The sequence below is a fragment of the Clinocottus analis genome, unplaced genomic scaffold, assembly GCF_023055335.1.
Source record: "Clinocottus analis isolate CAN_PGR_092001 unplaced genomic scaffold, fCliAna1.0.p SCAF_27, whole genome shotgun sequence".
Lineage (NCBI taxonomy): Eukaryota > Metazoa > Chordata > Actinopteri > Perciformes > Cottidae > Clinocottus > Clinocottus analis.
This window is the reverse complement of record NW_027176009.1, coordinates 2,776,869-2,794,165: the sequence shown is the minus strand read 5'-3', so window position 1 is coordinate 2,794,165 and position 17,297 is coordinate 2,776,869. Positions and strand designations below refer to the sequence as shown.

General features: G+C 38.2%; 1 protein-coding gene across 2 annotated transcripts; it reads left to right on the top strand.

Annotated features, from left to right (window-relative positions):
• Window positions 1-1,856: 1,856 nt before the first annotated feature.
• On the top strand, window positions 1,857-15,729 carry shoc2 (SHOC2 leucine rich repeat scaffold protein). 2 transcript variants are annotated; one of them, XM_068592614.1, is made up of 9 exons: window positions 1,857-1,916; window positions 7,430-8,487; window positions 8,952-9,089; window positions 9,185-9,315; window positions 10,128-10,316; window positions 11,083-11,205; window positions 11,492-11,629; window positions 12,260-12,377; window positions 14,146-15,729. In XM_068592614.1, the coding sequence occupies exons 2-9, from the start codon at window positions 7,785-7,787 to the stop codon at window positions 14,352-14,354; spliced, it is 1,749 nt and encodes a 582-aa protein (XP_068448715.1). In that variant the 5' UTR covers window positions 1,857-1,916; window positions 7,430-7,784; the 3' UTR covers window positions 14,355-15,729. The 2 variants fall into 2 exon arrangements, with proteins under 2 accessions (XP_068448715.1, XP_068448716.1); XM_068592615.1 differs by lacking the exon at window positions 1,857-1,916 and adding an exon at window positions 1,975-2,051.
• Window positions 15,730-17,297: the final 1,568 nt, after the last annotated feature.

Here is a 17,297-nt window from a genome sequence, read left to right as displayed (position 1 = left end):
GTTTGTTGTTTGGTATTTCTTTTCTGAACGAACACTATACAGGAAAGAAGTCAATTGAGAGATGACACCCAGGCAAGATTGCGGGTACCGTTACAATATTTAGTTTAAACCTATATGCATGTTTACACCCACAGTGATACGATTAAGATGTTCCATAGTACGGAGGATTGTAAAATAAACTTTAAGATGTAACTTTATCGCAGCCAGGGGTTATCAGTTGGTACATATCAGTCTATTAATCAGTAAAACATCAGCTAGACTGTCAGACACGGATAATAATAAACCAACCTAACGTGAAAAGTAAACTAACGTGAAATAACTTGGCTCCCGTACTGTACTGTGATGTATTTGTGAACTTTAGCTGTTTTAATATGTTAAATGTTTACGTCTCTATCCCATTCAAGGTGCTGAGCTGAAACGATTTAACGTCAACCCAGTTGGTTGATGCCCGAGTAACTTTAGACTATCGTCAACCTAATGTCACTGACTGAGACGTTGAGGTAATTCAAAGATGTGTACTAAAATTCGGACCCCATATAGTTTAACACATTAGCTAACGTTAGCTGTTAGTGCAACACAAAACTAGCTAAGTTTAGCATGTAGCGACACATCTCAAGCTCTGTTTAACGGTACATTTATTTGTACTAACAGTGAAATACAGTTAATCTACAATACGATACTGCATATTTATTTTCTCGTGTGTAAACACGTTAAACATATTTTTGTTTAATTACTTGTTGACAATCTTAGAGACAAAATAATCCCACCTTCAGTACGAGGAAGAGATTTAAACGGTTGTCAAGTCAACGAGAATCACGTGAGCATTTCCTTCGCGTCATCTTCTTCTTTGTTGGTGTTTTACGGCAGTCGATTTTTGTTATCATGCATTGCTGCCACCTTCTGGATCTAGACCTGACTGTGCCATCTTTCATACCACAGCCTTCTTTCTTCGCCATAATTTGTAGCCACAGTGCTTTACTGCCACCTACAGGCGGCTCACAGAGCAACGAAACTCAGAATCACGACTTTGATGTTTGGCTTTTTCACCGTTCATCTGTTTAAATAGGAGTTTTGCATATTGTTTGTAGTAATACGTTTGTTTAAGAGCATGTAGTAAAGATATATACAATGTATGTTTTTTTTTACCTCCAGTTTACGCCACTTTATTCTTATGTCCCACTACATTTCTAAGAAAACGTTGTACTGTTTACTCATATATGTATTGTACAGCTACATTTACGAACTACTTCATAGAATATAATGTTTTATTAAAAACAAATCTTTTGCATATTCAGATATCTATACATTTCAATCAGTGAAATGTAGATATCAGAATTTACCTGTACATTCTTCTATTTCACTGTATGCACTTTATATATACTTTATATACACTATACATACTCTGCATTTTTGCACTTTCTTTATTGTATTTTCTTAAAATGTAATACACCTTGCAATTGTGTTGTAATGTATTTACAGTATTGAGTATTTTTCATACTCATATATGTCTCTTATGTAACTTTGCTTGCTGCTGCCACAAACACCCACCCCCCACCCATCCTAAAATATCTATCTATCTATCTATCTATCTATCTATCTATCTATCTATCTATCTATTGTATGTCTGTCAGGTCTGTAGGGGATCTTTCAATAACATTTTAAACGTAGGACTTTTACTTGTATTACTTTATTATTTCTTACAAATCCGACACGCACAAGTCCATTCCTTGTGTAAATATATTATGTAAATTAAGCCAATGTTTATCCGCGAATATTTGATTGTATTTCAAAGTCTCGTGATAACATTGGTTAGGCGTGCGAATGACGCAGTTTGGTGGCAGGGGAGGGAGGGAGCAGAGCAGTAGTGTAGGAAAAGAGGAGGAAGCAGCAAGGATGGCGGAGTCACACCTCTGAAGGTAAAACAGTGATATTATTATCACTTAACAGTGGACGCTTTGCCCCCATAGCACCGTTACGCACATCTCTGGAGACAAAACACTTATCCCGCTCTTGTCGCGGCGCGTGTAACGTTTAAGTGTCATTTTGCGGCGGTGAGTACGAACGCACTCTTTTGTTCAGCTTCGGAATGGCCGCTGTTTTTCAGAGTGTTTTCTTTTTTTACTCGGCTAATATTCAATACGGGAACAGGACTCGTATATTGCGCTGCAGTTAGTTCGCACCCTGTGTGCCTTAAGTAGCCGCTAAGCCGGGATACCCAACGCGTCCAACCGGCTGTTCTGTCCCGGGTGTCTGATGCCCGATTGAGTTCAGCTGGCTGCAGCAGAGATTTCCCCTCTCGGTACGACTCGCGGCTGATAGGTCGGTCCGCGACAGCCGCTCTGCTCGGGCCTACACACGGCTAGCTCGGCTTAAAGCTAACCGCTGGATATGAGTAAATATGTCAGGGGAAATTCCCGAGACCATCAGTGCCGTATACGACGAGAAGCAATACATGTTTGCTTTATTACGCCACAGTAGCCGTTAACGTGACATTTTCTCGTTTTAATTGTCATGTCGCTTGTTTAAAAAGCCGTTAGCTTGCAGGCTAACTGGCTAGCTGACGTTAGCAAGTTAGCCGTCTGGCATCACTGACGTTTGCTTTGCTGTTGACGTTTAGCTAAGCTGCTTTTATTTCCTGCCTAGTTGTCAGTGGTTTTAGTTTAGCGCAGCCAGTGTGTTTATCCCCCCACCCTCTTTTTTTAATGAGTAGTCGCTTGAGATATGCATTGTAACGTTATATATATTCTCCCAGTCACTCTCGAGGCTGATTTCGCAATATTTATTTTAACATTTAACATGTTCACCCTCCGTGAGTTTGCTAACGAGGTTAGTTGCTGAGAGGTTAACAACCTAACGTTTAGTTAGCATGATCACTTTTCCCGTCAAGATAACGTTTTTTGTGTGACACCACAGTGATACCAACCCATATTATGTGGTTTACCTGGGTCACCATATTGTATAATACATGTATTAATCTCAAAAGGCTGCTTGATGTCCAGATCTGGTAACGTTATCGTTTGGTCGATAATCTGTGCCCAAGGATTTGAGGTAGGATTGAGCCATCAAGCTAACTGTTAGCTGCGTCCTGTGGAGTAACGTTAGCGGATAGATGCCAGTTCACCTCTGGTTTGCCATCCCCCTCCTAATATTACACAGATAACTACTTTCACTGGCATGCCAGGTTATATTTTGTAATGTCTTGCACTGCGGTAGTAGCATACTGTCAATCAGAAAATACAGAAGCTGAGTTGTCAAATCGTTCGTGTATTTTGACATATCAGAGGCACCTCTATTTGTGACATTTGTCTCTGATATGCTTACAGTTGTGCGTTTCTCATTGAATTCAAAAGGGATTGTAATGGACAAACACAAGCAGGAGAACAGAGTTGAGCCTATGCACTCGCATTGTCAGAGGGGCCAAGATATGCTTAATGGAAACTTCATTAGTTTTTATATGGGTTGCAAGTGCCATGAAGTGTGTAGTAGCACTTTATGGTGGTGTTCATGTGAATGATGGACATGCATTAGCTGTTCTTCGAAGCTGCATAAGTTAAATCTCATATTTGTATCTTATAAATTATTAGTATTAATGTAATAGAACTCTTTAATTGCCTGCAAGTTTGATCCTAGCACTTGCCTCTTTAATTGACATTGTTCGATGGATTTGGCTGTGCTGTTTTGCAGAAATGTCTGCATGAATTTATTAGCTACAACTAAGCATATGCCTCATGATCTGGACAATCAATGATCAAGAGCTCCTGCAAGTGGATTCTTTATTTTATTTTTTCCTAAACCTTCAATATTGATTGTGATTGTCATAAATGTCAGTACTATTTGTAAAATGTACAATTTGTGTTGAATGTTTCTTCTGCTCTTGTTTGGTATATTCTTAGGTTTAAGCAGAAATAGTAGACCTTTTATTTTAAATACAAAAATAAACCTACACAGATAATGCTTACATTTTGCTATAAACCATATGATGTACAAGAACAGAGACTTGGAGAGTACAACCATAAAAGGAAGTTGCTTGCAGTTTGTTTTAGATAGCTCCAGCAGTTGGGCTGGCCTGGTTATTCTCATTGTATGTTAATAATCATTTTGTACTCTGGTATGCCCATTACGGTCAGTGTTTCATGTTAACCTTATTTATGATGGTGTGAGAGAGCAGCGGATACCCTTTTTTTATTTACAGAACACACTGTCAGGCATTCTGTCACGTTCGGGGTGCTGCTATTGACCCAACATTTCTTTTACCCAAAAGGTCATATGACCTGTTGTTGTGGGGACTTCAGGCTTTGAAGGCCACTTCTAAAGATTACGCTCAGCAGTCCTAACCTTTTCCCTCTGCTGTGATCCTGAACCAAACCTGCCTCTCTTTTTGTCACAGCTTAGCCTGTACTAGTGCAGGGAAGCTAGTCACATAGAGGGGCAACAGAGACTAAATGGAGACAATGCCATTATGGCTGAGATTGTTGAGTGAAAATCAAGAGTTTTGTCTGGATGCCTTTTGAGACTTAAGTATTCAATGTGATTGTTTTGTTACAGGCTTTATACGGGACGGCTACATAGCTAAATGCATGTTAAGGTGGGGCTGTAGTAATGTCGACACCCGCTGGGCCATGTTTGTTTAGTAGGGGTAAGTTGGTGTGAGGTTATGTGCAGTACACTCAACAGATTCTCTTGGACTGGCAAATCGTGGTACTGACAACCCACCCAACCTGTTGAAGTAATTTCTTCTCTATTTCATGAACAAAGAAGGATATTACCAGGGAATAAGGTTCCTTTTGTTGTTTTAATTGTGTTTGTTTTTTTACTGAATCCAGTTTGCATTTAGAGGTGTGGTTCACATGCAAAATGCTGCTAAAATAGACAAACGAGGAACCTGCCAATGGTGTGTCTCTGCACACATCACCTATTGCTGCACTTTGTTCAGCTTAAGTATTTGAAACTCCTTATGGCTGTTTGATTTCCCACATTATTTGTCATTGATGTGCATTAGGGTTTTTTGTTTTTTTTAAACACAGCTAAGTGGGGAATACTTGAATGCTGCCTAACAGGGAAAAGACGAATTGGAAAATAATTGGGTTCATCCTAACCAAAACTATTCCATCAAAAAGTGTTTGCAATGATTCCAATTCAGCAGACATTGTTGTCATGTTTTTTGTTTTTAGGGTTGTAACGCTACAAAAATATCCTGGGCGTTTGCTTATCTACAGTATTGGTAAAGCTAACATACGTGAGTGTTTGTTAGTTAGTTGAAAGTACAGATAGGAGTCTAACTACTCTCTCGTGCACCCACATTGTGTTTATTTAACATGCAGCTGCTGCTGCTAACATTTTAGGATTATTGTAACTGATCATAAGCACAACAATAATCATCTCAGTGTGAAACCTAGAAATTCCTGAGATGTTTATCATAGCATCTCATACTTTTACAACTTTAGTTGTGATGATGATGGACGGTCACTTTATTCTCTAAACATTTTCAGCAGTGTCAAATCTATGTAATTTCCACATAAACAACAAATACACAGGTGTTTAAGACAATATGCATTACATTATTGCAAACCAATCAAACATTTGCATAGTAACAAACCATCTACTGCACGTGTCTGGACCCTGATGCCGTTGTCTCTGGACCCTGGACTGAAAACCAATTATTATTACTAACTGTTGATGGCTCAATCGCCAATTGACCAACCACACGCCTTGTAAATGCACTCACGTGATCCGACTCGACCAATCACATGTGTGTATTCCGTTAAGCTCCGCCCTCGAGTGACACACACACACACACACACACACACACACACACACACACACACACACACACACACACACACACACACACACACACACACACACACACACACACACACACAGAAGCAACAGGAGAAACCAGATCGTTGGAAAAAGTACATTAGTCAGAGAAGTTATTTCACTTGGCGCTCCAAAAAGATAAATATGGACCACTTAACCAACCCCTTTCAACAAGAATGGACAGACTGTTATGTTTATTATTCACACAACCAGTTCAAAAGCAGTATGTCATGTTCAGTGACTTCAAAAGCAATGATGTGAAGCGCCACTTTGAGACAAAGCATAGATTCTTAGAGCAAATGTACCACTCACATCTGAAATTAAGGCCCAGAAAAATAAAGCTAAGAGCCCAATATGAGCAGGACCCTAAGACATTGAATAATATAATCAGAACCCTAAGACATTGAGTAATATAATCAGAACCCTAACACATTAATTAATATAATCAGGACCCTAACACATGAACTAACTGACCAACAATGACGTTAACAGAGATGTAAATGAGCTAAAACAAGTGGTTTAATAATCAGGTAATGTCCCTTAACGTGTGTGTATTTATTTATATGACAAGAATATAATATCTTGGCTCTTTTGATTGACATAATTTGACTCCCGAATAAACTGAATTAGAAACTGCATTTTCTTTTAATTTATTCATTTAATTTACATAGTCACATTTTTCAAAAACGTTCTGTTTAATAATACACATTACCTTCTCTTTAAGTAAAATAATGGCTGGATTTAAGAGTATGCATTTGTAATTATTTCTGTTAAATTAGATATAATATTAATGTTTAGATGTAACATTAAGTTGTTGACTACATACAGATAATAAAATTGTTGACTACTTCAGCTCGCGAGCTAGTCATTCATACAGATAACGTCTTATTGAAATGTTTCTTCGTTTTAAAATACCGTGGTGGCTTCAAGAGAAACGATGTGTAAATATCTCCTCTGAGGTGCAGAACGCCAACCTGCGTTCAACAGTCCGGAAGTGTTGCTTGGATTGGTGGTTCGATATCTAATTAATAACTTTTGTTTAAGTAAAGTTAAGTATCTGGTGTGAGTGTGTGCTTCTGTGAGTGTAGAGAACAAGTTCTGACATTCCTGTTAAATTTTTTTATTTGTATTTCTTTATTTTTTTAATAAATTATTCATAAAGAATGTTTGCACTGTAATACAAGGTTGCAAATGAATGCTTTTTGAGAAAAAAAAAAGTTTTTATCTGATTTAAAAAAAAATAAAAAATTAATCGATTATTCAAATAATCGTTAGTTGCAGCCCTAGTGTGTTCCCCACACTCAGACCGTGTTTACTATAAATTGTTGTGAGCACTGTCTATAAGAAACATTCTATGTTTTTGATGAACAAAGACAGAAAATCCAGATTAAAAAATGGTTTGGTTCCTTTAGTTCTCTTTGGAACAGATCAGTTTATTTCTCACTGGAAATTGGCAGAAAATAATAGTCTGAAATTATAGAAGCACTGACAAATTTATAGACCCGAAACTTTTCTAGGCATACCTATCAACTGTTAAAACTCATGTTTGTTAAATGTGAAAATAAAATTGTAAATGTAAACTAAATTGTATTTTTATTTCCCCCCACAGCAAATCTTCGAGGGATTAAAAAAACCTTGACAACCTTTGCAGCCTGACAGAATTTATATTCGAAGGTTCTGGGATTGTATGCAGTTCAAACACTAAAGCATGTGGCCCACGGGTGCCACAGTCCAGCTACTTCAAAGGATTTTTTTCCCCATGGCATTTTAACAAAGGAACAAAGTATCAAAAAACTTTGGATCACAAGGCCTTTATTTCCGGGATAATCATAAATGTGTAGGCCTGTATAGGGATGTTTTTTTTAAAAGCCTCCTTGGCTGACTGTGTCCCTTTTTTCTTGAATAAATAACCTGACAAGAGAGACTCCCATGAGCAACTCTGCAGGAGGCTCGATAACGTCGACATGAGTAGTACTTTAGGCAAAGAAAAAGATTCGAAAGAAAAGGACCCCAAAGGTGGTCCAGCGGGGAAAGAAAGGGAAAAAGAGGCCAGGGCTCTAGCCGGCTTAGTCAAGGATGGTGGCAAAGAAACGAAGACCAAAGGGAAAGATCCCAAAGAAGGAAAGAAGGACACCAGCAGCTCAACACCGGGTGTTGCCTTCTCTGTTGACAACACGATAAAGCGGCCGAACCCGGCAGCAGGTACGCGCAAGAAGTCCAGCAACGCCGAGGTGATCAAAGAGCTCAATAAGTGCCGGGAGGAGAACTCTATGAGACTGGACCTATCTAAACGGTCCATTCACATCTTGCCCACCTCCATTAAGGAGTTGACACAGCTGGCTGAACTCTACTTGTACAGCAACAAGCTGCAGAGCTTGCCAGCTGAGGTGGGTTGCCTATCAGGCCTGGTCACTTTGGCCCTCAGTGAGAACTCCCTGACCAGTTTGCCTGACTCCCTGGACTCTCTTAAGAAGCTTCGAATGCTCGACCTCCGGCACAACAAGCTGAGAGAGATACCAGCCGTTGTCTACCGGCTGACATCTCTGACCACGCTGTACCTGCGCTTCAACCGCATCACCACAGTGGAGAAGGACATCCGAAACCTATCCAAGCTCACTATGCTCAGCATTCGTGAGAACAAGATTAAGCAGCTGCCCGCGGAGATAGGTGAGCACAAACTATGCAGTAAGACCTTTTTGGTACAGCTTGGTATTAACTGGTGGAACGTAGCAAAGTACATTCACTGAAGCACTTAACACTTTTTTCCTGCTACATACTTGCACTTGCCGTTTAATCAGTCTCAACTACTCTTACTACTCGGGGACACCAATATTGATCATGCACTCACCATGTGAACCGTTAACTCCACTCACAAATGATTATCGCATATGCAACTATTTGGTCCTAGTCTTGAGGCCTGGGTTGTATCTTGTGTACGGTCTAATTGTACAGCAAGAGAGTTCTGGCAATGAAACTTTTCGAAAGCTTTGAGCCAGTGCCATTTTGATTTGTTTTTCGTTTGGAATAAGATCAATAAATGCATGTCTTCAGTACAGCAAAGGGTTGGTTACTGTAAGTGCTTTTAACTTGAATTGGCTGAATATCTGAATTTGGTGTTCATCTTTCTGCAGGGGAGCTATGCAACCTCATAACTCTGGATGTTGCCCATAACCAGCTGGAACACCTACCGAAGGAGATTGGGAATTGCACACAGATCACCAACCTCGACTTGCAGCACAATGAGCTCTTGGACCTCCCGGAGACTATAGGTAATGTATTATTATTTTAGGACTCAAAAGCAGAGTTATTGTTTTTTTAAAGTAAAACATTTGACCATAGATACTTTTGTCTTTTGTCATTATAGGCAACCTTGCAAGCATAAATCGCTTAGGTCTGCGATACAATAGATTGTCAGCCATCCCCAGAACATTAGCCAAATGTCGAGAACTGGAAGAGCTAAACCTTGAAAACAACAACATTTCGGTGTTGCCAGAGGTAAGTTTAGACATGTAAAGTATACATTTAGAATACAATTGCTATGTAAGGACAAATATCATAATCATCACTTGCAGTCGTATTCTCTATTATACTGAAATCAGCTAATTCCTGCAATGCTCTTGAAAATACAAAAACAAATTGACAAACAAGCCCTCTGTACCTATGCTCCAATATACATACTCATCTAAAATACCCGTTTGCCTCTCATAGAACTAACCTATGACCAAAGTTTTTAGTGCAGGCATTCTCTTAGACTTGGTTGGTACCCACAGGCAGGTCGTAAACTATATTTGTAGTCTACTAAAAACATTAAATATGACATACAAGGCTACCAACATTATGTTTATTTTACTGATTAGGTGAAAAAAGAGAGAGCATGTTGACTCCAGCTAAATGTATATTAGTTAACTGATGAGAGAACATGAAAGAACGAGCCAGCATGAGAACTCCACCTGAAGCTTGATGTGTACTCGCCGCAATGAAGCCGGCGCGAGAAAATTCCGTCATCACGGCTTGCACGTAAAGCAGGAAGGCTCTGCAAGTTGTTGCAGGTGCATGGTTATGCACTGATGAGTTTTATGACACCACAAATAGTTCATTTATTGTAACACTGTTACGGTGTCAGAGGATTTCTACAAAGATTTAGTTTTGATATGCTTTTAAAACAAGAGGTCTTAAAATCTTTGCCTTCAGTGCATGAATGGTTAGAGGGTTCTGATGGGTGAATGATGACATGTAGTGTTAAAGAGTGGTTGGAAGACTAGAAAAGCATCCTACAAGTCCATTTACCATTTGTTGTGCTTGACCAGGGCCTACTGTCAAGTTTAGTCAACTTGACTAGTCTAACACTGGCGAGGAACTGCTTCCAGTCGTACCCTGTGGGTGGACCGTCCCAGTTCTCCACCATCTATTCCCTCAACATGGAGCACAACCGCATCAACAAGATCCCCTTTGGCATCTTCTCCAGGGCCAAAGTCTTAAGCAAGCTTAACATGAAGGTAATTATAATTTTGTCTGTAAAATTAGTGAGGTAAATTCCTAAATCAGCCGATTTTAAATGTTCTAAATGTAAATTTTCTCCCATCATTATTGTTGTTTAAAAAATAAATAAAATGTTTTCATATATTGCTGTAATATGCCAAAAAAAAGGCCTTTGGGAACATGTGAGATTGAATTTGATCTCCTTATACCTTGTCAGGAACAATAATTATTCACATAAGAAATATCATTTTTAATCTTAACAACTCATACATAGTGAGGAATGTAAATCTGAGGTGTTAGTAGGTCATCATTTATTTTAAAGAAGCTATGTCGTGCATACCTTTTTTTTTCTTTTTTGAGTAATTCTTGAAGCTGGGGAAGAAATCTCTTCATCACAATGGGAAGAAGTAGTGCAAAAAAATTACGTGCTAAATTTGCATATAATATGCAGGTAGTCTCCATCTTATCGTATCTGTTAAATGCCAGTTGTGCCGCTTAAATTCAACCCCATGGAGTGGAACCATGTCGAAGAAAAGCGTATTTGCTTTTATACTACGGCTGATTGTGTTAAAGTTTGTATTGGCCCGAAGCCAGACATGAACACAACTGGGTGTCCAAACTGGGTGTAGTTTGACTCTCCACTGGTAACATGGTTTTCCAGTGCCAGGTAACAGAGCTGTCAAAGTGCACTGGTCGACTTAGCCTCTTGTAAAGCACAGTCCTTGTGTTGACTCTGAATTGTCACTTGTTTTGGTAATAAGGGTATGACATTGTCTTCTTCAGGACAACCAGTTAACGTCTCTGCCGTTGGACTTTGGCACGTGGACTAGCATGGTTGAGCTTAACCTGGCAACCAATCAGCTGACAAAGATCCCAGAGGACGTCTGTGGCTTAGTTTCTTTGGAGGTGAGTCTTTTATTTACACATAGGAATTTGGCCTGCAAATGCAGTACCCACTGAGTTTATTTTAGTAGAAAGTCTCATTCCATAAATGGTATTGTATTGTAAAATATAGTTCTACAACTATAGCTGACAAGTATAATCCACTTTTCTGTTTCTCAAGATGCTTTAATCATTGTTTAACATGCATATTAGTAGTGCAGCCCAATTTGCTTTCTTGCAGTGCCATGATGCCAGGCTGTTACTTTGGACCTGCTTTTACTTTTGAAAAACTGTGTTGTTGTCTTCACAGGTGTTAATACTGTCCAATAATCTCCTCAAGAAGTTACCACATGGTATTGGGAATTTGAGAAAGCTACGGGAGCTTGACTTGGAGGAAAACAAATTGGAATCTCTACCTAATGAAATTGCTTATCTAAAAGATATACAGGTAAGATTTTGAAAAATGCAGTTCTCTCATCACACAACACATCAGGCCTTTGGTTTTAAATGGGACAGAATGTTGAAGTTTTATTGGGAAACAACATCTATTAGAAATTTTAGCTTCTTTTTACTTTTAAAGGCTTTTGGTAAATTTCCTCTTCAGTTCACAGCTGATGAGGCCTGGAAGTGGGGAAAACTGATTTGGGCTACACCTGTGGTAATATCATACACCGCAACAGATGGTGTTGCATGTCTCTAATGTTGCTGTAAATATAGAAAAACTTTGGCTTTTAATTTATTTATGTAATGAACCTATGACAACTTGAATCAGTAAGCAAAATCCCAATTGATATCAAGACAATTCAAACAAAATGCATTCAAATGTAATATCATTATAGTAGAAGCAACATGGGGGACCTGATCCTTAGTTTTATTCAAATAGTTTTTAGTTGTGAAGGAACATGTAATAAATTGTCTACTACTTAGATAATCATCCACAGGTATATTCTGAGGACAATTGTGTTGATAAAAGAGGGTGATAACTAGTTTGATTGTAATTGTACGATGGGTAAATACCTTTCTTCTTTCAACAAACCTTTAGAGCACATTATAAATTGTGTTCTTACTCTTTCATTAGAAATTGGTGTTGACAAATAATCAGCTGACCACGTTACCCAGAGGCATCGGCCACCTCACCAACCTGACCCATCTTGGTTTGGGGGAGAACCTTCTGCAACACCTCCCAGAGGAGATAGGTAAGTACTTCCCTCAAACAGATCAGTAATATGCAGCTAATCTGTTAAGGGCTGGTTGTTACTTTACTCCTCAAAGGACAGTGTCCTTTAGTCATGGTGGGGAGCCAGAGCTGATTCTGGGATGCTTCATTGTGGGTGAACTGTATATCGGGGAGATGAGTGGAAAAGGAAATTATTTCTTCTGCTGAGCTGTATGACCACGATCTTGAACGTTGGCACAAAATTCAGTCAAAACTGATTTCAATCGTGTAAAATTAAACTAAATAGGAAGTGGAGTAAAACCATAATAAAGACAACCAAGTCAGTATTCTATGGTGACAATATGTGACTTGCACATTGTATGTTCATACTAAACATCTACTTGGTCTTTTAATATGTACCATTACCTATTTTTCTTTGTGTTATCAAAGATAATTGAAAATTAATTAAATTTTACAATTTGGCTGTTGCTTTGTTTAGTTCAAAGTGTAACATTGCTTCCTTGATACAAGCTAAACTTAACTGTTAGGATTTAAAAGCTTAACAGTCTGGCCCACCTCTGACCCTTCCTCTGAGTGATTGGTCCAGTGTGGCTTCACCGTGAGGTAAAGAGTTAAATCAGAGATTAAGGAAGAAGCTGCTAAAGTTGGACTATTTAGACGGGACCCAGAAATTAAATACACCTGTGGCTTTTGGGATGTTGCCATTAAAAACAACTGAATTGCACTGTAATTTTATCATTGCAGAATAAAAAGTAGGGCTATATCAAATAGTTTGAAGCTTCAATCAAAAGCTACATTTTTTTCTCTTACATTTGTTCTATTAAAAGCTGGTGTTTCTGCAGAGATATAGACGAGGCTACTCTGATATTGTGAGTATTGTACTATTTGTACAACGAGAATCCAGTCGTGGGTCGGGCAGGTTTGGGTAAACATACTAGAAAATATCACGGCTTCGACGGAATAACTTAGTTGGAAACTGTACTGCCCCTTTAAAAAAAAAACACTCAAATTGTCAATTATTTTTTATTGATTAGTGTAATTTTACTGTCTGTTTAAATCACTCCTGTAATTTCCCTTTACATTTGATGTCAAGGTGTTCGTACAAACCATATTAAAGGACAAGAGTATATCTTAAAAAGTCATGACGCTTCCTTAGAAGGCGTAACCTTTGCATAGCTTTGTAAAAACAATCCTTGTTATCTAAAGCATTTAAGGGACTACTTATGTACATTTCTAAGTATTTGAAACATCTTTAGTGGATAAGACTATTTAATTGGTTTTACTGTTTATCAAAAGAGCGCTTGCCTGACACCAGTTCTCAGACGTTATATATGATTAAATCATGTGAAAATGATTTTTCTTTTAGGGTGATGACGACAAAAACAATGACGAGCATTTAAAGCTTCATTTGAAACCTCTATAAGTAGCTTTGAATGTAAAAAATAAAAAGACATTTGGTACGGCCCTTTTAAGTCTGTCTGTGTTCCACTACAGGCAGATTCCCCTCACTCGCCTCGATTGGCAGGGAAATAAAATCAATGAATGAATACACACAAACTTTGTTGATTTCTTGGAGCCGACTATTTTGGTTGAGTACATGTCTGCTGTCAGCTAGCAAGCCGCTGTCCACTCGGCTCCCCAGGAGCTGCTGCTGACAGGCGGACAGAGCGCTTTATGGAAGACAGACGGCAGGACCAACCAGCCGACCAATCCTAATGTAGTGCCCCGCGGCTGTTTACTTCAGACCTTGATTTCCTTTACCAACAGTAACTGATGTCTGTCCTCAGGTACACTGGAGAACCTGGAGGAACTGTACCTCAACGACAATCCCAACCTGCACAGCCTACCGTTCGAGCTGGCCCTCTGCAGCAAGCTGTCCATCATGAGCATCGAGAACTGTCCCCTCAGCCACCTGCCGCCCCAGATAGTCGCGGGGGGCCCCTCCTTCATCATCCAATTCCTCAAGATGCAGGGACCATACCGTGCCATGGTCTGAGCCGAGAGCAGCCGGATCCCAGTCCTGCTTAACTCCAAACCCTCCACCTGCTCTAAACCCTCTCGCCGCCCGCCCCCATTACGTGTATCACACACTGTAAAGAAAACAGACTCGCCACAATCAGTGTCGGGGGCAAATACAAGGAAGAGGAGGAAGAGAAAAAAAATGTTTCTTTCACCATCCTTGGATAGAAACGAATCAAATCATTGGAGGTTTGACTTCGGTGTTACTCTAGAGTTTATCTCGGTCATTTTAGGACCCCAGCCACCCCCACTCATGTTTCATTCTGAATCACACAAGAGGAAAATATTTCCATCTCTTTGCCAAAACTGAAGATATATAAAGTTCTATATATTGAGTAACTGTGAGCTAAGTGGCAAGTCTTTTAACCATATAAATCGTACTCCCATTGCCAATATATATTTACAGTAATTACAAGCATCTATTATGTGAGCAAGGATACAATTGTATGCAAAAACAAACAAAAAAAGTCTTTGGAACTTCACATTTACTGCTGCTGCCGTAATTTTAATTTTGTCATCTTGTTGTATTTTCTTTTGATATTCACTTCTTTTAACATCACTTTCGCTCAAAATAACTTATGTTAACTGCTTCTTGACCACAGAGAACAAAGGTCTAGTGATGGCTTGTTTATACTTTTTTTTTTTTAAACCTTTTTATGTTTAAATACTGTGCCTATGTTTAGAGTGATCCAGTGGTTCATTTCTAAACACAATTGTCCATGAGAATACAAAGATATAAATTATTTCAAAAATTCTTTTTTTTTAATTATTATTACTGCTGTTTTTACTTAAGTCGTTTCTTTATTTGTAGTGTTTCTTTTGCTGTTGCATTAATCTGTTAAAACGAGCGATATCAGTTGTAAAATACGGTGGTTGGAGATGTTTTTAACAAATAGCAGCAGTAGTTGTTAAACATTGAACTAGTAATGAATACATATGATAAATGCCAATCACACATGCTTAAAAAGAAAGCAATTTGGACTTTTCTCCTTTTGACTAAAAGGTATTTAGGAAAGTAAAACCTACACAGGTGATGGGATAAATGATGAGATGTTTTTATATGTATACAAATCCTGGTGGTTGCCTTGAGTGCAATTTTAGTTTTGTTTACTGGTTTGATATTATCTTCAGTGTTGGGCTGCATAGCTGTCATTCAATTGATCATTGACCAACATATCAAGCATTTTTTTTTAAAGTCGTTATGAGTCTCTGGAGCAAGTGATGAGTGTGTCAGAGCTTCTAATAAGGTTTGATAATAAATCATTGACAGGTAACTTCCGCTTTTGGTGTAATATCCTTAATTGTTGGTAGTTTTTTGTTTTTGATGGGGTTTCCTAAGAATCTTAATCACATGATGGAAAATGTTCCCTTTATTTAGATTCATATATATATCTATATATATCTATATCTATCTATATCTATATATATATATATAGATCTATATATATATTTATCGATATAGATATATATATATATATAGATATCGATATATATATATATATATATATATATCGATATCTATATATATATCGATATCTATATATATATCTATATATATATATCGATATATATATATATAGATATATATATATATAGATATATATATCGATATATATATATATATATATATATATATATATATATATATATAGATATCGATATATATATAGATATATATATATAGATATATATATATAGATATATATATCTATATATCTATATCTATATCTATATATATCTATAATTTTGTCCCACACTGTCCCAGCAATGCTGCTGCCCTTATGCACTTTTAAAAAAAAAAAGAAAAATACATTGGCATCCTCAATATAAAAAATATTTTTAAAAAACACAGTAGCCTCTCATTGGTTATTTTAAATGGGAGCATTTTGTTTCATTCAGTATTTTATCAACCGTTTTTCATGTAAATTTGAATCAATATAAATGTTAAGTTTAGCGGCCTCAGAATATATTAGTAACTTTCTTTGAGGAAGTTTCATCCTGTCAATCGCAACTCTCTGTCCCTTAAAAGCAACTTGCTCTTGAACTGTTAAAGGGTCTGTGTGGCTACGAGATGTAAAGTTCCCATATCCTGCTTTCTTCTTTGCAAGTGAAATGGCTTATTGCAGCTCAGATCCGCACTGTTATTTTAAAAATCAATTTACATTAAGTGTTTTCTTTTTCAAAATGATGAAATGTGTATTCAGTTAGTATTATTTCAAGTGACTGTACATTAAAAATCCCAACAAAATGTAATCTAACCACACTTTTTTTTTTTTCCTTTTTAAAATGTGTTGCATCCCAGCTCTGTGTTCAATCATGATTCTCTTTTGTATTGAAACGTGTGGGTCTGCTTTACTTTGCAGCTTGGTGTGTTTTTAATGGGCTGTGGTTCGGTCTCCTGAGTGATGAGAGCGCCACAGCTGGGGGGGCGGGGCCTGTGGGGGGGGGGGCGATGTACGCTGCTTCTAACTTACCAGCAGAACCTGTTGCTGCTTCTCGTGGACTGAAACCTATGCTGTACAAGACGGGGAGGGGAGGCTGAGGAGGGCAAGAGGCGGGAAACGATCCACTCCCAACACTGATACAGACTCCGCTCTGAAACCCGACGAGGGACAAATCCACTGACCTTTCCGATGTGGCGTCAGGCCTGAGGGGTTTTCTCACAGATCAAATCGTTTGGACACAACGATGAGGCGACGCAACAAGGTGCATACGAGCTTACTGCAGTTACAGTACAAGACTGTCGTAAAAAAAAGACACAAAAGAAATTGTAAAAAGGGCTTTCTGTGTTCACGCTCAACAAACACACCGGAGGCATTGCATTCCTGGGTTTTCTATAAAAGCTTTGGAAGTTGTTTTTTTTTCTTTGTGCATTTACTTTTAGCTGTAAACAATTGTGTGAAAAATGCCTTCAACGAGT

Coding starts and splice junctions, on each gene's coding strand:
- shoc2 (XM_068592614.1), top strand. CDS start 7,785: ATGAGTAGTACTTTAGGCAAAGAAAAAGATTCGAAAGAAAAGGACCCC. Junction 9,316..10,127: donor ACATTTCGGTGTTGCCAGAG/GTAAGTTTAGAC, acceptor GTGCTTGACCAG/GGCCTACTGTCAAGTTTAGT. Junction 11,206..11,491: donor GTGGCTTAGTTTCTTTGGAG/GTGAGTCTTTTA, acceptor TTGTCTTCACAG/GTGTTAATACTGTCCAATAA.